The 22,378-nt window shown below is 40.1% G+C and overlaps 1 protein-coding gene across 1 annotated transcript in view; it reads right to left on the bottom strand.

The window, feature by feature from the left end:
- Positions 1 to 4,642: 4,642 nt before the first annotated feature.
- Positions 4,643 to 22,378, bottom strand: part of washc4 (WASH complex subunit 4) — a 32,277-nt gene continuing 14,541 nt past the window's right edge. The window contains exons 8-33 of the mRNA XM_047347620.1: positions 20,103 to 20,145; positions 19,910 to 20,013; positions 17,642 to 17,762; positions 17,437 to 17,560; positions 17,218 to 17,345; positions 16,963 to 17,123; positions 16,756 to 16,882; positions 16,018 to 16,143; positions 15,817 to 15,924; positions 15,594 to 15,740; positions 15,422 to 15,501; positions 14,749 to 14,854; positions 14,494 to 14,610; positions 11,513 to 11,681; positions 9,093 to 9,247; positions 8,922 to 8,996; positions 8,732 to 8,836; positions 8,516 to 8,650; positions 7,554 to 7,662; positions 7,406 to 7,472; positions 7,224 to 7,310; positions 6,824 to 6,971; positions 6,651 to 6,747; positions 6,375 to 6,571; positions 5,886 to 5,982; positions 4,643 to 5,762 (exon numbers count right to left, since the gene is read on the bottom strand). Of these exons, the coding sequence (XP_047203576.1) occupies positions 5,698 to 5,762; positions 5,886 to 5,982; positions 6,375 to 6,571; positions 6,651 to 6,747; positions 6,824 to 6,971; positions 7,224 to 7,310; positions 7,406 to 7,472; positions 7,554 to 7,662; positions 8,516 to 8,650; positions 8,732 to 8,836; positions 8,922 to 8,996; positions 9,093 to 9,247; positions 11,513 to 11,681; positions 14,494 to 14,610; positions 14,749 to 14,854; positions 15,422 to 15,501; positions 15,594 to 15,740; positions 15,817 to 15,924; positions 16,018 to 16,143; positions 16,756 to 16,882; positions 16,963 to 17,123; positions 17,218 to 17,345; positions 17,437 to 17,560; positions 17,642 to 17,762; positions 19,910 to 20,013; positions 20,103 to 20,145 (2,998 nt within the window). The 3' untranslated portion in view covers positions 4,643 to 5,697. The remainder of the gene's footprint in view (positions 5,763 to 5,885; positions 5,983 to 6,374; positions 6,572 to 6,650; positions 6,748 to 6,823; positions 6,972 to 7,223; positions 7,311 to 7,405; positions 7,473 to 7,553; positions 7,663 to 8,515; positions 8,651 to 8,731; positions 8,837 to 8,921; positions 8,997 to 9,092; positions 9,248 to 11,512; positions 11,682 to 14,493; positions 14,611 to 14,748; positions 14,855 to 15,421; positions 15,502 to 15,593; positions 15,741 to 15,816; positions 15,925 to 16,017; positions 16,144 to 16,755; positions 16,883 to 16,962; positions 17,124 to 17,217; positions 17,346 to 17,436; positions 17,561 to 17,641; positions 17,763 to 19,909; positions 20,014 to 20,102; positions 20,146 to 22,378) is intronic.

Below are 22,378 nucleotides of genomic sequence, written 5' to 3' on the forward strand. Positions count from 1 at the left end.
TTCAATTAAAATAAAAGGAAAGTCAGAGCTGCTGAAAGTTATGGAAACAAATCGTTACCATATTTCAAATGAAAAAACATTTTCAGAAATGCTTTTTCATTTTAAGAATGTGGCTGCATTGTTTGACCCATAAATAAAATTAGTAATCAATCATCCTATTTGCATTTTCTTCTTCACGACAGAAACATTTTATGCCATAATCAAAAAGAAAACAAAGCAGACATTGCTTTTTCGTTTTCGTGGTCTGCCCACAAAGTACTGCCCAGAACTCGAAAATGAAAAAGCATTCCGAGCTGCGGGCGCAGAAGAGTGACGTCAGCAGCCGCTCTTCCTCAGCTCCCTGCTGACCGAGCTACCCATCTTGTTCGGTAGGGGGCGCTGTGCACGTCTGCATTGCATTACATTGCAAACGTGCCGAGAAATTGATTGAATTGCAGCAGGGCCGAGCTCAATTTGTGGCAGTGGCAGAACTGGCAGTTCCGGTGGCAGGCTTCCAAAATATGAACCATTAACTCCAACCGCTGTTATCTGGAAATGCCCAATCTAGCAACAATCTTAGTGAGGAGACCCTCAGATCCTACATCTCGGTTGGCATGTTTTCCTAGAAAACCCTTTTCAAGTTAAAAGAAGGTCACTCAGTGCCTTTTGGCACTTGATGTGAGCCACGTGTCAATTCAACAAACCAAGGAAAGAAAAACATTTTCACAAAAAAGCTTACCACCATGACTATAACACACAGAATCATGGAAGGTTGCATCACATTATTTCCAAAGAGCCTTTTTTTCAGCCCTTGCAATGGACTGAACTACCAGCAACCTACCAGTGGAGGTTGGAACAGGAAGCATGTAGAGACAAGTGCAGCTGACCTAGGAGCTGAACCCCACCAAATCACATACCTGTATGGCATTTAATATATATATAGTGTTTGAAAATTTGTATAAATGGTAACAAAATTATTATTCAGTAAACAATCCACCAGTAAAAACAGTGGTAGACCCAACTTAATTTTTCTCTTTAGAATAATCCCTGTAAGCAGAACCATCAATAAAGAACAAGAGCTCAGTTAGTTAACAGTCTATGTTAAAGGTCTGGTCAAGTCAGTAAATATCAAAGTCATTGTAGTCTGTTAGGTCAATCTCAGTTAGAATGAAGCTTCATCTTCAGGTGTCCACTTCAGAATCAGAATCAGAAAGTCATATTCAAGACCTTTCCCAATTGGTTGAGAGGGGCTCCTAGGAATATATATTTAAGGATAAACGGTCAGCTGTAGAAACACATACCGAAAATTGACAACCGCTGTTTTCTTTTAAATAAATTTAGGTATGTTTGGATGTGCCTCGACGCAGTTTGTGGACAGGGAAAAATTACTCCAGATTTCAAGAAAAATTCCAAAACTGTGCTGCTTCCTTGGACAGCCCCATGTTTCAAGGGGTATTGAGACTGGCAGAGGCAATAATTTTATTTTTTGTGGTGATTTTACTGGTTCATAATACTTAATCAGCCCCATATCATACTTGTGTGCAGCCCATAGGTCAAAAGGACCCTGCTGGAGGGCTGGAAAGTCAGATGGCATTGTTTTGGTGAATGTGAATGCTGAGGAGGAACTGAAGTTAAATAGTCCTCTGTGTGTGCAGAGTGGTGTCATAGGTTAATTTGTGCACATTTAAAGCTAGACAAAACCAGATTTGTGGATCAGATATGATTAGCCATGTTTGCTGTGCAGTACAGCAAACATGGCCCAGATCTTTTCACTGATCAGTTTCATGTTTAGAAAGAGAAATGTGAGGTCCTGAAGAACAAAGACGCTTGTGCAGGAGTGAGTTAGACAGACAGAGCTGCGCAATGCTGATCCCAATACAAAGTAGTAGTGATCAGCTTGTCAGTACGCACATGGTACCACTCTCCTTCGAAAGGTTGGTGAGGTCCATCAGAAACATTTGATTTGCAGTGCGAGTCAGTTGGACTCATGAAAACTGCAGTCTTGGATTTTTTTCCATTAATTGCAGCAACATTGGAGATGGCTCAACATGCCACTGATAAATGAAATGTGGTGTAGACGCATCAAACTTCACAAAATGTTTAGATATTTGTGACTGTAGATCAACATTAGTAACTTGTTGACCATCAGGTGTGGAGAGAAGGCAGACGTCTAATCTACACTTCAGGTCATGGCCAATTAAGTTAACAAGACATAAAACAGCAAAAATGCATGTATAATAGTGGTGCCCTGAGGTGTTGTACACAGAGAGGGGTTGTGTGAGCCGCTCTTTAACAGGTTGACTGAGGGGGTCATCAGGAGAACCTTCTCCTGATGAGAAGGTTCAACAGACCCAGCAGGAGGAACTGTGAAATTTTTATGAAGATCAGCTGCCTCGAGTTTCTTGGCTAGAAAACACCTGATTTCAACTTTGGTTGCGTGGAACTCTTGACAGAAACCTGTGAGTTGTTCAGCAAAACATTATCCGGAATGAACTGGATCAGTGAGTCCATTCATCTGCTTCTTCCACATCATCCGCAGTCCAAGGGTGCTGATCTTCTGGAGGGGTACTGGAGTCCGGTTCATGTTGATTGGGTGCTGCTAATGACCAAGGACAGTCGAGCTCTGGGAAGTCAGCTGTAGCTGCTGGAGAGCCTTCTTCAGGTGAAGAACGGACAAGAGGAGCTCGATGATGTTTCTGGGATCCTTGCTGCAATTGTGCTGCTGCTAAGGTGCAGGAGTCCAGATCGGGACAGAGCTTTAGGGACTGCAGGACTGGCGGAGGATAAAGAGGAGGAGCTGAGGTACTTTGGTGGAGGTAATTTATGCAGAAGCAGTTTATCTGATATTTTGTTATTTGAAAATTTCAATGAATCATTATTTTTTTCTTCCTACTACATATTTGTCCACATCTAATCTCCCAAGCATTTCTTTCTGTTTATCTGGTCTGTCCCTGCATCCAGCTTTTCTTTCACACTTTCTTTGTGTTTACCCAAATTCCTTATCTCGGTCTTAATTCTATTCCCGCTTCATGTTTTATTTTTCTTTGCCCAACTTATTTTCTAATTTTCTAATATGTTCCAAACTAAAGGAACCCCAAATATTTAACAATGTTTTTTTTTCCATATTTCTGTTTCATTGTCTGAGTGATGCGAGTGTCAGGACCCTGATATTTACTTTTCCCAACGGGTGTATACAGTCAGTCATTTTCTACCGCTTATTCCATAGTGGGTCACGGGGGAGCTTGTGCCTATCTCCAGCAGTCTATGGGCAGGAGGCAGGGTACACCCTGGACAGGTTGCCAGTCCATCACAGGGCAACACACAAACAACCATGCACACACTCATTCATACACCTAAGGGGTATTTAGAGTGACCAATTAACCTAACAGGCATGTCTTTGGACTATGGGAGGAAGCCGGAGTACCCGGTGAGAACCCACGCATGCACGGGGAGAACATGCAAACTTCATGCAGAAAGACCCCCAGCCGGGAATCGAACCCAGGACTTTCTTGCTGCAAGGCAACAGTGCTACCAACTGTTCCACCATGCAGCCCCTGTGATTTTCATTCTAGCCCAAATCACTAGGCTTTCTACTCTCTTGTAGAAAGTCCTCATCCCCCTTCACTGACATGCTCAAGACAGAAACTTTAAATATGACCCGGAACTGGTATATCTGCTGGTATATCTCACCGTCTGAAATTAGGCTAGGATTTGTTGAGGTAAAATAATGTTATCACTGATATCCTTGCGGCCTCAATCTCAACCAGTCCGGATGTCGTGAGAAAGAACAAAGAAGAGCAGGAAATTAAGATTAACGCAAGTTTAAAGTTTAATTTGGTAAATAATAAGTCCAATGATTTCCAATGCAAAAATGAATACAAAAAGAATGATACAAAGAAAGAAAATTACCTAAGGCCATAGGGAGAGCTCGGGTGTCAGCAATGCAAGGCTGTCTTAACCGAGTGGTCTGCCTTACCATAAATGTTAAAACGTTTTATACCTTTTACTTCAAAGCTTACTGACTGACCCTCCCAAGAATTATTTACGAAGTCTGTGTCGGCGCTGTAAATTAGCCAACCCTTTATTATCTATACCATGGCCATTAGCCAACATTTATTGCTTACAGCTGTTGGGAACATCCTAACCTGGGATTCACCTTTGCTCCAGCCTGAAGCCTGCAGTGACTTCTCTCCCTAAGGCTCACACATTCACACATGTTAAATCTGTTTTATGTTTACACATGCAGACTGAGCACATGGTATGAAACTAAATGATTTTAATTCTCAACAGATTCCAGCGGTGGCCATCGAAGAAAGTGGCCTACTCCTCCCTTACCAAACACCTATACGAGGTAATAGACTGGAGTTCTACCTCCAGGATTGCTGGTCACCAGTCACTGTCCCCGATGACCACTCCAGGAATCCTACTTCTGACACCAAGTTTGTGGTGGAAATTAAACCTTTAAATAATGTTGTGAGACAACCAGTAGGTTATAGTAAGATTAAATATTTCTTATCTGTTGCAACAGGAGAGTCCCAGACCAAACCCTTAGGTCCTCAATTGTTCATGCACAGTTTTCCCTCAGGTCACACTCAAGCTTAATCTTACTGACAAACATTTTCTAAGAATATATAAAGACAGACAAACATAGGTAATCATAAAATTCTTCTCCAACAAGGATTTTATTTTATGAGGTGTCACTTCATGTGCCACATGTGTGTGTTAAACAGGGAAATAAAAAAGCCAGGAAAAAAAGTAAAGTACTTCACCTTGTGGTAACTTTCTACAGTCTGAAAAAGTCTGCAGCGGTATCGAATTTGGGTATAAAATCATAAAACGCATAATATTTGCGTTTCCAGAAATCTTTGTTGTTCCACTAGAAACAAGAAAATTTTAATTTCTCAAAAAAAAAAAAAAAAGGTTCATATTTAAATAACATCTGAAGCAGTAATTTTTACACTGGGTCTGGGTTTACATAGCAAACAGCATTCACTCTTATTTTCTGAATTTCACAGATGAAGGTATCACAGATCACTTTAGTATAATATTCTGTACGAATTAAAATATTGTAGATGTCTGGGTCCAGAAAAGTAGTGAAATCATCTGAAATTGGAAGCCACCAGTATGATTTGTAACAGTTTAAATCACATCCAGATCATAAACCAAATCTAGTAAATGTTTTCTACTCAAATGGAAACTATTTTACAAAAACTGTTTAAAATTTTCACCATGGCAACTTCTGAATTATGAAATGGAAAATGTGCAACAACACTGGAGTTTGGGCATTACTGTTTGGAAATGAATTATCAAAGCAACTTCCCCAAATTTCTGAAGGCACATAAGATTCATTCACACAATGTAAAAATGTTCAAAGACACAAAACACTTGAACATGAACATGTTCTTTGATGTCTGTAAACATTTTCACACCAGTCTGCTGAGGCTGAGAAGTAAAGCATGATTCACTTTTACCTTATAACAGTTCAAGTAGCAGGCGCTTGTGTAAGTTCAACAAATTACAACGTACTGGATGTTAAAAAAAACGGAAATGTGAAGACTGGGGGATATTAAACAGCCATGGTTTTGGGTACTTTTCAGTCATTTATACACAGACTACACACACTGAGATCAGTGGGGTCCACATCAGCTTCTTTCTTCAGGATCCTTCCTCTGCAGAGCTCAATAATACAGAAAAACCCATCTAGTCTCACATCAAGGCTCACTTTGAGGAGGATTCAGCAGACATGGAGCCTTCTGATGACGTTCCCGCTCTCCCAGCTTCTTCTTGAGGAGAAAGGGGCAAAAACAATGTCTGATATTAGCTTTTCATTTGAAAATTAAGCCTGCACAGGAGGATGGGTGTGGTTTAGCATGGCTGACACACTAAACTGACAGCAGTACACTAACCTTTACCTTTCTTCTCCTGGGTTTCCTCAGCTGCTGTTTGGTCAGCTCTGAAGAAGATCCTTGCACTGCTTAATGAGAAGTAAAGCAGCTCAAACTCCTGCAATGAAAAGAAAACAGTATAAAGCATGCAAACATGACTTGTTTTATTAGCACACTTTGCATAAGCATTGCACTTTTTCACATTACAACCACAAACCTCTATGCATGGTTTTCATTTGTTCTTTCAGACCTGAGGCCTTCACAGGATATAGCTATTTATTCTGAGATCATATTACACACATATACACTGTTTACTAAATCAGGTGACTTCTAATTTAGGTTATTAAAGTAAAGGGGGGCTCAACACATACAAACCACTTCACAAACAGATCCTACTCTGTGTTTGTCTATTACAAAAACCCAGATAAAATAAACTGAAGTTTATTGTTGGATTGTGACGAATACTTCTAAAAGGTACTGTAAGAATATTAAACTGGCTGAGCCCTGCACCTGCAAGTAGACATCCAGTCTCTTCTGTGTGAGATTCATAGTCTGAAGCAACTTCTCATCCTGACCGGAGGACTGCACGGTCTGTTCCTTCGCCACGGCGCTCAGCTCCTTCCTGTACTTTTCTCGGACTGCTTGGAACCAGTGCAGAGAGTCAAACTCCAGGTACTGGTCCAACAACTTGAGAATGTATGCAACACCTAAGAGAAAACAGGCAAAGTCATTAGCTGACACAGAAGCAAAAGATCAGCATGATTCTTTTAGTCTGTTTGTGCTGACCCATTGCAAAGCCATCGTCTGTGAAGGCAGCCCCAGTTTTGTTCTTCTTGTTGAGTTTTTCTTTACAACTGATTGAGTGCTCCACAAAATTCACAGTCTGAAAGTGATATATGTGGTCACTAGCTCAGCAGACAGCAGACAGATGACAAATTAGAACATCACGTAGCACTGACCAGAGGGGGAACAATCATGTAGAAGTTCCTCAGGTGCATATTCTTTGCACTTCGGAACTCAGGAGCGAACACGGCCACCAGCATCTTGAAATACTCCGTCCCCTCGGCAGAGTTGCTGGTCAGATCGCTCAACACTGAATCCAGAACGCTGGGAATTATACAAAATGACCATGTGAAGGAACAGAAGATGATGTTTTCTATTTATTTGAATGGATGTGGTGCCACCTGCAGACAAACTATGGAAGTACACCTAATGGTTGTTTTGGTGAAAGTTTTAAACTTTTTACAAAAGCCCAGGGCTAAAACCAGGCATGTGGTGGCCCCCTCCCCCAAAAATAATTGAATCCAAGTAAACTCATCAATGGCCTCCCAGACAAATTGTGGAAATTTAAGCTTCTACCTGGCAGATCTCTGGGTTTCCTCCGAGAGTCCTTCCTCCTTGACTAGCTCCTCGAAGTTGACTATATCTTCCAGGTCTGGTACAAATCTAAAAATAATGCAGTAAGACCAAATACCTTGCTGAAACTGTACTTTTAAACATTACACCTGCAAAAAAACACTAAGAAGATTACTTTCGTTTACCTGATTGCGCTGCTGCAACAGTGAATGCCCCCAGAACGGATCATGCGCACATAGCCCATGGCGTTGCCTGACAGAAAGAGGGTTTAAAGGTTGCTGCCTTCACCTGCAGATGAAAGTCTGAGTTTTTATGTAATGAGGAAATTCTCACCGATCTGGCTGATGAGCTGTCTGAACTGATCCAGATAGCTCTGGCCATCAGGAGTGAGGCCGAGCTTTCTGATGCCACGGTTGAACTTCTCTGCACGCTCAAAAGGGTACTGCAGCACACAACAAGCAAGTGAAATATGGGCAATAACAGACGGGGAGCCACACAGAGAGATTTAGAGACTGCATCTACTGTGCATTTAAAAAAAAACATTTAACCCCTTGAATACCCCTTTGTATTTAGTTGTGTTACAGCCACCATAACTGTGAGGTAAATAGAAAATTATTCAAAAACAAAAATTGGAAAAGTGCAGGGTGCCTCTGACTTCAGCCCACTTTGATACCCCGAAAATAAAATCCAGACTTCAGATGTCAGTTGGTTTGCGTAGATATGTACAGATCCCTTAGTCTTGTAAAGCGTCTTGAAGATTTCATTTGTTGTGAATTGCAAACAAACTGAACTACACTCATCTATGCCTTATTCAGAGAAGCAGCCAAGAGGCCTTTAGTAACTCAGGAGGAGCTGCAGAGATCCACAGCTCAGGTGGGATAATCTGTTGGACAGAAGATAAACAGGCTCACAGGTCAGATAAGACCAAAATGTAATATCTTGGCAAACATGGAAAAACAGTGTGTGTGGTGGAGAATTTCAGCCTGCAAAGAAGAGTGGACAGAATGTTTTGTTTCATTAAAGCTAAAGGTGGCTCTACAAATGATGGGCTGAATACAAATCCACTCTACACCTTTCAGATTTTTATTTTTAAAACATTTCAAAACCATGCGATTTTTTCTTTCCATTTCAAAATGATGAACTGCTTTGTACTGGTCTGTCACACAACATCCCCATAAAGAGTTGTGGATACTTTTAAAGAGACACTGGACTTCTAAAACCACTCCAGAATTTTTGGAATGAATCTACTTCATTGTTTTTACAGTTACTGAACTTGACCAGAGAGAAAAGACTACCTTATGGTCAGACTGATCTTTTATTTCCCTGAAAAAGCGTATGTCCTTAATGAGTCTGGACTTGATGTGTTCGTCGTACATAAACTGGCTGAAGATGTAGAACTTTTTCCGCAGGAACTGGTAGGTGAAATTGACCTGACAGGACAGAAAAATTGTTGCAAACGCATTATTCCAGACAATAGGAAAACCATGCAGATGTACTTAAGGAAAACTCACTGTGGTGTTCATGATGCCCGTGCCGTGTGTCCGGATAGAGTTGGCGATGTGACGGATGTTGATGGTGTTCAGATGCTTGTTGTTGCTGGCCTTTTCTATGAAGATCTGCAGGGAAACATCAGTTCAGAGCCTGCTGTGGAGACGGCAGAGACAACACGGGTGTCTGAATCGTAAGGTGGCTGAGTCCTACCTGGTTGTTTAGGTTGTAGAGGTAGCGTGAGACAAAAACATGAATGTTTCTCATGATCTCCAGAACATCCAAACCCTGATAAAAGCAGAACGGTTACAGCTAATGAAGCATTTCATTGAAAAGTTTCCCTCTGTCATAATGTGTGAAGTGCAACCGCCCCCCCCCCCCTACCTGCTCCAGTGTCTGGCTGGGAAGGTGAGCCTCAGTCATTGTGAGCCCGTAACGCTGTGTTGCCAGGTTTCTCATCTCACTATAGGTGGCCCAGTCATGCAGAGCAACAGTAGTCAGGTTATAGAAGGTTTTATCCAGGTAGTGGGTCACATAGGCTGCAAAAAGATTAAAAACAAAAATCATAGTCTTACTTATAACAATAAAAGTTCTGTAACTTTTAAAAAAGTTACGCTTAGATGATCAAGTTTTAAATAGTAAACAGCATTTACAGGTCAGGGTCAATGCGTTGTAAGTTAGTTTGTAACAGAGGAAAGCTGCAGAGGTGAATTGAGCAAGCCAAATTAACGAGCATGCGTGTGCATCGGTTCATCACTTTATCTCAACAAAAACATTCTAAAATATCCTTGGAGTTAAAGTAAATGTTTGTGGAGAGTCTGCCAACCTTTAATCTAAATCGAATGGCTGTAACAGAAAATCCAACCTGAAATGTAGCTTTATGGTTATCGATATGCGGTGAATTTAATTAGCAGTTGCAAGTTAGGAAAGCAAAAAATAATCAAAAACAGCCCTTTAAGGTAGAACTCCGACCTAAAAAGCTGAAGGCATCTCACTAACCGAGACCTAAAGCTTCAGTACGGCTGCCTTGCATGCAAAATGAAATGACCAGACTGTTCATTCCGACAGATTTAAACAACTTATGTCAACAAAAGTACCCAGATAGTGTTGGAAGGCAAAAAAATGCAAAGTAATACACTATCATTTGTTTGTGTTTCCAATAATTGTTAGCTGAGCCACTGAGCAAAAAGGTTTTCCTAATGGCAGCAGGAACATTTCCAGCTCCAGGGTTCTTACAACTTTCAAAAAGGTTATTCCGAGCACTTTTAAAGCATTCTCAAGGTGAATTTCTACGACTTTACAGTAACTTCAAACTGCATTGGTTTATTTTTAACAAGTGCATACATGTTTAAGATGTTAAATTCTCTCCCTCATCCCGTTACACATGTCACAGCACCAGGCATGCTTTCTTTGAGTTACCAAGGTCATGGGAAAACAGAATCAAGGTTTTAAGGGGTTGATTTAAGTGAGTGCGCAGCTGCTTGTTTATGGCGTGTTAAGGAATGGTGATTTAATGGAGCTCTGCCCATTACATATTCACTAGGCTAGGGAAGCTGCATCCTGATAGGTTCTAGGTGCTAAGAGAAAGCAATAAATAGGAAACACATCCTATGCAGTTGTGTGACCCTGTGAGGGGATATCTGTGTGAAACAAGCTCAGAGAAGCTCAGTGCACATGTGTATGCTGTGTGTGTTATTCCTGCATACAGGTTAATAAAATGGTTCATAGAAGCATTGTTCACTTGAGTCTGGTTGTTTAATGCTCTTTTTGCCACCATTTAAGTTACTTTATAATTAAGGTCCACAATGTAAGGGTGTTTACCTCAATCTGCATCCGGTGATGTTTGAGACCAGGTACAAAGAGCCACAAACTCAACCCGTATATCTATTTTATGAACCTATACTAAACATGGAATCTGGAAAAAGCTGAAACTGGAAGGATGGAGGAGGAAAGGAACAAACGAAGAAATGAAACAAAGAAAGGACAGAAAGAAAACAGGAATGAGACAGGAAAAAAGAGGACAAGGAAGTCCTACCTATCCCAATTTTAGACAATAGAGTAATCAATAAAGTGATATATAAATATTTTTCCATTTTCCTTTTCCATAATTATCCAGACTAAGAAAATATTGAAATCCTATTCCATTCTTTCCGAACCCTGAAACGGTTTGAGTTTCCTCCTGGAAATCTCTGACACCTTCTGGAGATTTTTAATCAAACCAAAATAAAAACAATAAAAAAAACGATCCATTTTACATAAGCAATAGCAGAGTATAAAGAGTAAGAATTATTAATATAACACTTAAGTAAACACACACACACACACACACACACTGAGAAATAGGAACTGGCTTAAACTGTGAGTTTATGTTTCAATGTTCAGCATGGCAGCAGTCTGTGAGCTGCTGCCTAAAACATGTACGGGTCAGCACAAGAGGACCGACACAAAAAACAAAATCAGTTTGAAGAATATCTAGAATTTAACCCCTTTTTGAAAACCACATTTAAACTAAAGCATTTTCGATGAATTCAAGCTAGGAGTCGGTTTCTGACCTACAAGGTAAATGGAACGCTGCGCCACAATAATAATCTGCAACTTGAACTTGGAGATTTTCAGGTTAGATCTCCTTTTTTGAAAATCCATTAGATTAAACCTCAGATGCTTCAGCATTTTGGGCAGAGATCTTTAAAAGCAATCAGAATAAAAAAGCCCTGGATGTGTGTATGCATGTGAAGAACCAGAGCAGGACAAGGAAATCTCTCCTAAAATGATAAATGTGTACGTGTTTGACAGTTTTTCTGCACCTTTGATGTGAATGAAGCGGTTGAAGAATCGGATGGGTTTGACAGAGAAGAAGTGGGCCAAGTCCTTTATGCCAACTTTAAAAGGGTTCCTGTCATCCAGCTTCAGGTGGGTGTGGACAGACAGACGTAGATCCTTCTCAATCTCCTTACAAAGCTTGTCGAGGAGGTGCTGCAATGAGGTGGGAATAAAAATAAGCATCAGTAAAACTCCAAAAACTGGTGTTTCACAAACATAAAGAAGCAAGACTGCAGACAGGCAGAATATCTCTTCTAATACAAACACTCCTTGAAAACCACAGAAGGGTCATCTATTTAAAGGTTCTGGGACAGTAGTCAGAGAGTTCAGATGTTGTGTTACTATGGAAATGAAGCCTATTTTCAGACAAAGTCTTATGCAAAGTCTGATGCAATATAGCCAAGAATTGGAGCGCATGTCTTTTTGGGAGCTTGGAATGAACAAAAACAGGATACTACACTTGGAAAAACCAAGTACGTCTACTGGACTGGATACTGGATTTTATCCAAAAGTGGGAGGGACTTGAGGTGGTATAGATGAACCTTCAATGAATGCAAGGACGTTACTGATGACATCAGCAGTTTGCAGTGGTCGAAATTATTTTAACACATTGATTAAAAAGGTCACTCGTTTTGGTATAAGACTGGTTTATTTTGCAGGAAGTAGTTAAAGCTTCACTGTTGAACCAGTTGTCCATTAACAAAATTGACATTCTTAGGAGGCATCGACTCGAGACAATAGGCAGGAACCTGTTGAGAAGATTGCAATCTGTAACATGGGAAAATGTTGTGCGAATTGCATATGAAGACATCAACAGTGTTGATTCAACAAGTAACTATGACTGCATTCTTGGATCTTTTTTTTGATAGGGAAAACTGTCCAACAGCTGCAGCTGGAAAGGATCTGTCCCCCCTAGTCACAAGTCGAGTCCCTGGAACAACTAAAAGCATTTGATCTTCTGATCTCAGGGCTCTACAAGCACGACAGCTATGTAGGAGCTCAAAAGGATAAGAAGGTCCCAGACCACTTAAACATTTAAAAAGCAACTTTTAAAAACAACTTTAAAAGAAACAGGCAGCCAGTGAAGAGAATGCAATATTGGGGTAATGTGCTCATTACAGCAGACGGTGGAGGAGCGACTTAAAGGGAGGTGCAGTAGGCCAGTCTAGAAAAGACGGAGGGCTGAATGACCCTTCAAAGGGCATCAAGAGGAAGATACAGGTTAACTTTGCTAATTACCCTCAGATGATAAACACTGGATAACTGCACTGACCTGTTCTTCAGATTTGACATTATTATCAAAGACAACCCCCAGATTCCTAATAAAAAACACAGTATGATGAGTCCAAGGAAACGCCAGCGCTACCGCATCCCATCAGAAGTCAGTTTCATATAAGCAGAGGAAGTTCAGCTCTATCCATGGTTTAACATAAAATACTCTAATCTCAGCTGCCCACCTGACACTAATAATCCATTGTGATCATTATCCCCCAACCAACCCGACCCTGTCTCTGAGACTGATGTGACAATTTTATACTGATGGGCTTCCCTCAGAAGTGGAACTCAGATCTAAACCTGAATTAGGCACATTCCTAATGTGAGTGGGTAAACCAGTGGGATTTGTTAATTGTTGTGTTGAGGCTACCAACTGTTAGCCATAAACGTTGACAAAAGGTGAATTTCTCTCCACTTTATCTTTACAACTAATGAAACAGGTTGGCAAATAGAAATTGTACATTACTTTGTGTGTCACTGATTAAATGAGATGTAAGAGGACAGAAGTGTAAGACAGAGCTGCAACTTTCAAGTTTTGTCCCTGGTTGACCCTGTGGAGCTCCCGACGGACAGTTCTGGTGGAAACAGGAGAGTTGAGGTGAACATTTAATTCTGCCGTGATTTGGGCAGCCGTGATTTGATGTTTTTTGGATACAATCCGGGTTAGCACCCGAACATCCCTTTCAGACAGCTTCCTCTTGCGTCCACAGTTAATCATGTTGGATGTGGTTCGTCCTTCTTAGTGGTATGCTGACATTACTGTTGGAATAATTGTATATAGTTTTTATCTTTTATTTTTCTTCTTATCTTATATTTTTTCCTTTTCTTTAACTTGACTATTTGATCTTTATAACCTTTCATGATGTATGTGTGAGTAAGGATGTGATGAGTTTGTCTGCAGGCAAGGATCAAAGGTGGAGCTGAGAAGGAAGCGGTCACAGATGAGGAGGTCATAAAGAGGAAGGCTGATTGCGCTGAACAGAAGAGACTCTGATCTTAAGATGGGGGAGACTGTGGAAGTGTGTTGTTACAAGATAATGGTGTTTATGACCTGTTTACGATGCCGCTGTTTTTCCCATCCTTTAGAGAGCGACGTTCTTGTAAATAGGGAACCCCTAAAGATAATAAAAAGAGAGGTGCGGACAGATGGTTTTCAGAGCAGTAGATTTGTAACTGAAAGCACATCCCTGTCCGTTCTCATCACAGCGAGTAGAATAACTGATTCTTTGTCTTTCTCTTCTTTTTGTGATGTTATAAGTATTTTAGGTTGTTTAAACCTGACAATTACCCTGGATACTGTGGCTCTTGATACATCACAAAGACTTGTTGTCTTGGTCACAGATGCGCCAGCAAGACGTGCACCAACAATTTGTCCTCTTTTGAACTCTGGTATGTCACCCATAATGTTGTGTGCATTTCAACATTTTGAGCAAAACTGTGCTCTTACCCTGCTAATTGAACCTTCACACTCTGCTCTTACTGGTGCAATGTGCAATCAATGAAGACTGGCTACCAGGCTGGTCCAATTTAGCCATGAAACCTCCCACACTAAAATGACAGGTGTTTCAGTTTCATTGTCCAACTCCTGTACTTGGGAGCTTGAAAAAACAAAATGAAAGCACAGTAACACGCCACAGCAGGTTTGATGTCTTTAAAACTACAACCTCATGCTGCTCCTCACGTTGCTTACCTCATTGAACACATCCATAATCTCCTTGTCGAAGCACTGCAGCAGCTGGTCACATGACTCCAAGTGTTTAGCATGGAGCATACATGGCACGCCGTCTCTTAGAGCACTAAACATGTACTGCTCCCACCAATGACAGGGAAACAAGGACAGAGCAACACAGCAATCACTACAAACAGCAAAACCAGACCAGTCAAACACAAGCTGGCCTTATATTTCAGTTTCACATTAAGATTTGTGAGTTAAGAGTCTTCTTACATGTATTCGTGCTGCGTCTACAGCGTTGTCATACACGTCATCTAAGTAGATCGGAAAGACAGCTCTGTGCCAGTACAGGAAACTACAGTCACACTGGAGCCGGACCCTGAAAACAAAGATAGAAAGCTGTTCATGTGTAGGTAAAAAAGTTGTGAACAAATTTGCAACTATTGATGGATTTAGTATTGCACCGAGTAAGCAGCCGGATATCATAGTTGAAAATGTTTCCATGACCAGCTCTGATTAGGGTTCAACCGGTAAAATGGGAGGAAATAAATTTTTTGCGTGTTAAAAAAAATGCATCAAAACAAAAAACTCATCATTCTTGGTCCAGAACATCAACTTTTTTGTTGCATATTTTGCCTCTGAGGTTTGCAAATATGTGATAAAAGTAACAGAAATATGATTTGCTGCTTAAAATAGGATATCTTTCAACAATCCCTTTATTTTCTGGGAAATAAAAACCACAGGTTGTGTATCAAGAAACCTGAAGCCCATTTTCTTTCATTTTATGATTAGTGTTCGCTATATTTTAACACTGAAAAAAAAAAAAAAAAAAAAGGGTTTACACAAAATTTCCACCAGATTTTAAAAGTTTCTGCTGATGTTGGAAGTCTCCTCCCACCTCTACACAGGTTTAATTCTTAGACAATACAAAAAAAGAATACCTCACCTTTCACTAAGCTCACTGATCAAATCCAGCTTCTTCAGCACAATCTGCAGCGGAAGCAGCTCCTCATCTTTGAAGGTTTTCTAGGTAAAATAGTCAAAAACACAGTAAAAAATGGGAATAAGAGAAGCAGCAATGCGTGTGTTGTGGCTACGACTGAGATCTTCCAACGTACCAGCTGAGTGCCGACACACAGAGCCAAAGACACCACCAGGCGTCGCTCCTTTGTGCTAGGCCCGCTCAGAGCATTTTCTGCAAGCACCAAAGACGAAAGGACATCCAGCCGCTGTTCGCTGTACTTCTTATCGGAGATCACCCTTTTCTTTATGGGAAAACAAAAACAAGTAGAGAAGAAAAAACATATAGCACAATATATCACAAACTACTCATGTGTTTACCTTTGCAGTGCTGATAGCATTGAGGGCCTGAGACTGGAGCTGCAGAGTGATGAGTGAAACAGAATCGGCTACAACCATCGATCTCCTGTGAAATGTGTGCTCCACAGCCTGGGAGGAGAGCCACATGGTGTAAACTTGCAACATTATGTATAACGTTAGCAAGAACTAAAAAAAGGAATGGTTAAAATTGCAGATGCACACCTTGAGCAGCTCAACGAGCCGACAGAGTGCTTTGACTGATGTTTTTGTCATGGGCCGCTGCATCGACATGTACATGTTCATGGTGGTCTTGATGATGGTGCCGATGCTGTAAGCGTACAGGATGCCCTGTGAGAAAAAGATCAGCTATTGATGTCAAATAACGATGTAGGCTTTCAATCATTCTCAGCTGCATTCACACTAAAATATCGAGTTGTGTTCTGTATTTTTCAAAAAAAAAAATCTGAATATTTATATGCTCTGTAGTCCTTTGACCTTTGATCGATCTATCTATCTATCTATCTATCTATCTATCTATCTATCTATCTATCTATCTATCTATCTATCTATCTATCTATCTATCTATCTATCTATCTATCTATCTATCTATCTATCTATCTATCTATCTATCTATCTATCTATCTATCTATCTATCTATCTATCTATCTATCTATCTATCTATCTATCTATTCATCATGAACTTTTTTAAGTTTTAGAACATGATAAAATATAAATTTTAGAAACTGAAAAAGATTATTTTACTGCTGATCCAAAAATTGTATTTATTTATTTTTCTCGACTGAAGCTTACTAAAAAAGCACCAAATTGTGACCCCTACTAAATACCCTCCCAGATAGACTGCCACAGACAGAAAGTTAATCTAACAATCAAAACAAACTAATTGAGGTCAGCTGAGTGCTGCTAAGTATTGCAGGTTGGCACAACCCTTTTACTGCTTACCTGCACAAACACATTACATCTGCTGTTGTGGTCCTCTGCTAGCTTGTCATGTTTATGCTCCTTGGACAGGATGGACTCCATCTTCATCATCCAGGAAGTTACAAAAACGTAGTATGACTGAACATCCCTGAACAAAATGATACCTAGATATGAGATTACAGTCATTCTAACAGCGTTTTATTGTAAATGAGCTTAACTCGTGCTCACTTTGTTAATGTCTGAGCCCTTTGCTGCAGGTAGGTGTCTCTATGTGCTTTGATCGCCTGGAGATTCTTCTTGTCCATCAGTTTGGCAGCAGCCAGGACTTTAGCGGTGAGGAAGGTGTCGGGAAACCAGGTGATATTTGCGATCAGAGTGACAGCAGGAACCTTCAAGTAACAATGAGACAAAGACATTTGTGAGCTGGAGATTTTAAAAAGGATGAGGGGATGTTACTTAATTGAATTAAGAATACATCTATACCTTTTTACAGACATCAAGCAGGGCTTTGTAGAGTTTTTTATCAACACTTCTGAAAATGTGAAAGTGTAGGACAAAGAGACCACAGACTCCAGCGTACTTATCTCTCTGGTCAATTTCTGAAGGTTCACCTAAAAAATAATGACAAACAGACATAAACCTGTTCAAAATTAAACCGATGGGTAAGACACAACGGCCTATCCTGAGACGAGAGAAACTGACCAATTTTGGACTCCACATTTGTGAATATGGAACGAATGTTGAAGGCGAATTCCTCGGCAAAGGCACTGTTTTTGGAGACAGCTACCCCCTCGGCTGGGTCATCAAATCTCTGCTCCACACAGGCCTGTTAAACATTATGAGGTTACTGTTGCTCAGATTAACTTTAAATCATGAAAGCAGTAATCTGTTAAGGAAATAAAACTACCTGCAGTATCATGCCATCCAGCAGCTGTCCCTCTAGCTTCAACAGGAGTTTCTCAAATGGCTTCAACTTTTCTTCAGGAATGGAAAATTTTCCAGGGTTGTGATGAACAGACTTCAATAACCTATGTATATATATATATGTGTAGAAAATGAATATATGTTAAATCAAAGTAAGTATGCTATCTAGTTTATTTATTGTCCAGAAGGTCCAAATGGTTAACTCACATAAATAATGTCTGAACTTTTGATGGCTTTCACAAACATTTTTTAGCCATTTCTAAAAGTGGATTAAAGCAGCCATTTAGCTATGGAAAGTCTTCTTTTTACATTTTATGAGTAGACATTTTTTGGCCATATAATTCTGGCAAGCTTATAGGGGTAAACATATCTACTAAGACTTTCATTAATTAATGTTTTCAGCACAAACTTTTTCGGGCTGCACCGCGGTGCAGTTGTTAGCACTGTCGCCTTGCAGGTAGACGGTTTTGTGTTCAAATTCTGGCCTCAGGTCTTTCTGCATGGAGTTTGCACGTTCTCTTCGTGCATGCGTTAGTTCCGAACATATTATGTATTTTAACTAAAAGCATTTGTTCAAGTCTGTTTCATCAAAAACACATTAAGTTGCGTAAGAGCAAAGCTGATGCTTACCAGCAAGCTTTACATCGTAACAATAGGTGTCTTTGTGCTGACACAGAACTGTGGGGCTAGAAATTATTATGGTCCTCTTTATAGCATTTAATAGCATGTCTGTCAAACTACATGCAAAAGATTCATCAAGAAATCAGTGAGGTGTTTAACGTGAACTCAGAGGAAGCACGGAGATGCAAGATGCTTTTTTTTATGACTGTATTTTCTAGGACATGTCGAGACATGTCTGTTGGTCATTCAGGGTCTGAGAAAATCGGAGAGGACGTAAGAGAGAGCAAGAATTTTAATAAAAAACAGGAAGGCTGAATAGAGTACAGCAAGATTGGTCTATTTTATCTTTTCAAGCTTTCAACCTCCGTCTGGAGTTGCTGGATTTAGAAATGTTGGCAGCGTTTTGGAAATATCATAGTCAAGGTAAGGATGTGCATTTCCAAGAAGAATACACCTTATATTTGCAGATTTACCATTACCAATTTACCAATGTAAGATGCTAAACACGGTTTGAAATGTTAACTCTCTAATTTTCTTTGCCTTTTTTTTTTTAAATAAACCTGTTTTACACTGACAGCTCTCTTACACTTACAGAAAGAACAGTTCATAGCAATAAGGCTAGAAAGACAAACATTGAACGATTTATTAAAAATCTAATATTACATAATGAAAAAGAAATCAGAATAGTTTATAACTGGTATTGGCAGGTCAAATCTTTACCAAAGCCGGAGATCCGAAATTAAACACAAAATTGTAATTGGTGCCACTCCACTAAATATAGTGGATAGTTTAGCTTATCAGGAGTTTTGTTGCATAAATAACTCCACCAAATATGACTGAGGTAAATCTGAAGTGTGTCCACATGCAGATGGCTGAATTGAACTGGCTTTACAGAAACGATGGTGCTCCTGATAGCCCATTGAAAGATGCAACCATTTATTTGCATGTAAAAGCAGGATGGCCAGGTTTGAAGATGTCTACTTGTATTTGAGTAGGCTAGCACACAGAGAGATGATGGGTTTACAGCTGGAAAAGTCAACGTAGCCCCAACACATCCGTGTTTCTAGAGATGAAGGAATGTGGCTATTTGCACTTCAGACCAACTCCTAAAGTAGCCTGAGTTATTCCTAATAGGTATATTTTTGTCCACTTGGGTAAAAGGTTAACAGAAGTAAAAGATAAACAGCCTCTTACTATTCTGCCATGTATGCCTCAATATGGCTGCACACTTTGTTCACAGTACTTTTCCATTTTTTCAAGCAATATACTGTAAGTAATATGAGTCCTAATTACATACTTTAAACTCTTCTCATGGAAGACATGTACTGTTTTGTTTGTCTTTACTCTCCTGAATCTGCTTTAGTTCTTGTTTCACCTTCACCTTAAAATAAGGATTCATATTCTCTTGAATAAGTGTCATCATACTACGTCTGTACATGTTTAATATATTAGGTTTCATACAAGGATCGTCCAACATGCCACCTTTTATCTATTTGTGACAGCTAAGGAAAAATAAAACCCTGAAATTGAAACATCTGACTATCATCATTGTCTTATTATGAAAAATAACAGGAATGTACAAAGTAGAAGCTTCAAGTTTTGCTAATTTTATTTGTGTGTGTGCACTGACCTTTTATACATCTTCCAGTGATCTTTTAGAGTACAGTGATTTTCCATGATCTCATCAAGTGTGATCAATACCACCAATAGCTCCCCCAGGTGCTCATACAACACCTGCAGGAGGAATGCAGAACAGACACAGGAGGAAATACAGGCCAAGTTACAAAGAACTGGTGGAAAGTTAATTAAATCTGAAGACCTACCTGGAAATGGACACCAGATGATTCAATGATTTTTGTTGCACCCCTAAAATGTGACAAAAAACATTCCGATTTTTTTAAGGAAGCAAATAATGCAAAACACATTTAAATAACACGCAAACACAATGGTACCAGGATCATACTGTATTTCTTCAATAAATCCATGTATGATTGGAATGATTAATGTTTAGTCACTAATTGATAACTGTTGGAAAAAATTTATACAAGTTATCATTGTTTAGTTTAAACCACGTTTATGTTTGAAGTTCTACTCTAGTTAAGACGATTCCTGTGATTGGTTTTAGTGTGTAAAATGGTTTGTGGAAAGTTAAGGAATGTGGTCTGGAGTGGATCAATCCCTGGACATGACAAGCTTATACCATATATGGGAATGACTACTCTGTTAAGTTGAAATCTCTGTAAGAATTGGCTGAACCAATTCCCGCTTTTTGCTTGTAGGAATGTGAGTTGTAAATAAAAGGCTGGTGCAAGGATTTTCTCTTTGTGAGAACGAAGTCGCTGTTCTGGCAGAGGACTGTCTCTCCCTTGCAAGTCAAACTTACTTGGTTAACTTGTTTCTTATTTTACACTTGTCTGTATTTATCAGCTTTCTAACTATAACAATAACACTTTCAGAACTAAAAATGCTGTGGAAACTGCAATGAACAATCATCCAGAGGTATAATCACTGGGTGATGAAACACTGAAACAGGATGCTGTGGTCCAGGTTCCTACAAAGTTTCCAAACTCACATTTCCAGAGTTCCCTTTGCCTAATTAGCATATTTTGGGTGTAAGTATTTTAAGTTGAAATATCAATACTCTCAAATGAATTATAGCAGACATTTCTACAGCTGCCAGGCTTCCTTCTGTCGGTCGGTGGGATAAGTGGGCAGATACAGTACAGACCAAAAGTTTGGACACACCTTCTCATTCAAAACGTTTTCTTTATTTTCATGACTATGAATATTGTAGCTTCACACTGAAGGCATCAAAACTATGAATTAACACATGTGGAATTATATACTGAACAAAAAAGTGTGAAACAACTGAAAATATGTCTTGTATTCTAGGTTCTTCAAAGTAGCCACCTTTTGCTTTGATTACTGCTCCACACACTCTTGGCATTCTGTTGATGAGCTTCAAAAGGTAGTCACCTGAAATGGTTTTCCAACAGTCTTGAAGGAGTTCCCAGAGATGCTTAGCACTTGTTGGCCCTTTTGCCTTCACTCTGCGGTCCAGCTCCCCCCAAACCATCTCCACTGGGTTCAGGTCTGGTGACTGTGGAGGCCAGGTCATCTGCCGCAGCAACCCATCACTCTCCTTCTTGGTCAAATAGCCCCTACACAGCATGGAGGTGTGTTTGGGGTCATTGTCCTGTTGAAAAATAAATGATGGTCCAACTAAACGCAAACCGGATGGAATAGCATGTCGCTGCAAGATGCTGTGGTAGCCATGCTGGTTCAGTATACCTTCAATTTTGAATAAATCCCCAACAGTGTCACCAGCAAAGCACCCCCACACCATCACACCTCCTCCTCCATGCTTCATGGTGGGAACCAGGCATGTAGAGTCCATCCGTTCACCTCTTCTGCGCCGCACAAAGACACGGTGGTTGGAACCAAAGATCTCAAACTTGGACTCATCAGACCAAAGCACATATTTCCACTGGTCTAATGTCCATTCCTTGTGTTCTTTGGCCCAAACAAGTCTATTCTGCTTGTTGCCTGTCCTCAGCAGTGGTTTCCTAGCAGCTATTTTACTATGAAGGCCTGATTCATACAGTCTCCTCTTAACAGTTGTTCTAGAGATGTGTCTGCTGCTAGAACTCTGTGTGGCATTGACCTGTTCTCTAATCTGAGCTGCTGTTAACCTGCGATTTCTGAGGCTGGTGACTCGGATGAACTTATCGTTCGCAGCAGAGGTGACTCTTGGTCTTCCTTTCCTGGGGTGGTCCTCATGTGAGCCAGTTTCTTTGTAGCGCTTGATGGTTTTTGCGACTGCACTTGGGGACACTTTCAAAGTTTTCCCAATTGTTCGGACTGACTGAGCTTCATTTCTTAAAGTAATGATGGCCACGTTTTTCTTTACTTAGCTGCTTTTATCTTGCCATAATACAAATTCTAATAGTCTACTCAGTAGGACTATCAGCTGTGTACTGTATCCACCTCCTGCACAACACAACTGATGGTCCCAACCCCATTTATAAGGCTTGAAATCCCACTTATTAAACCTGACAGGGCACACCTGTGAAGTGAAAACAATTTCAGGTGACTACCT

Source organism: Girardinichthys multiradiatus, chromosome 2 (genome assembly GCF_021462225.1).
Source record: "Girardinichthys multiradiatus isolate DD_20200921_A chromosome 2, DD_fGirMul_XY1, whole genome shotgun sequence".
In the NCBI taxonomy this organism is placed as follows: Eukaryota; Metazoa; Chordata; class Actinopteri; order Cyprinodontiformes; family Goodeidae; genus Girardinichthys; species Girardinichthys multiradiatus.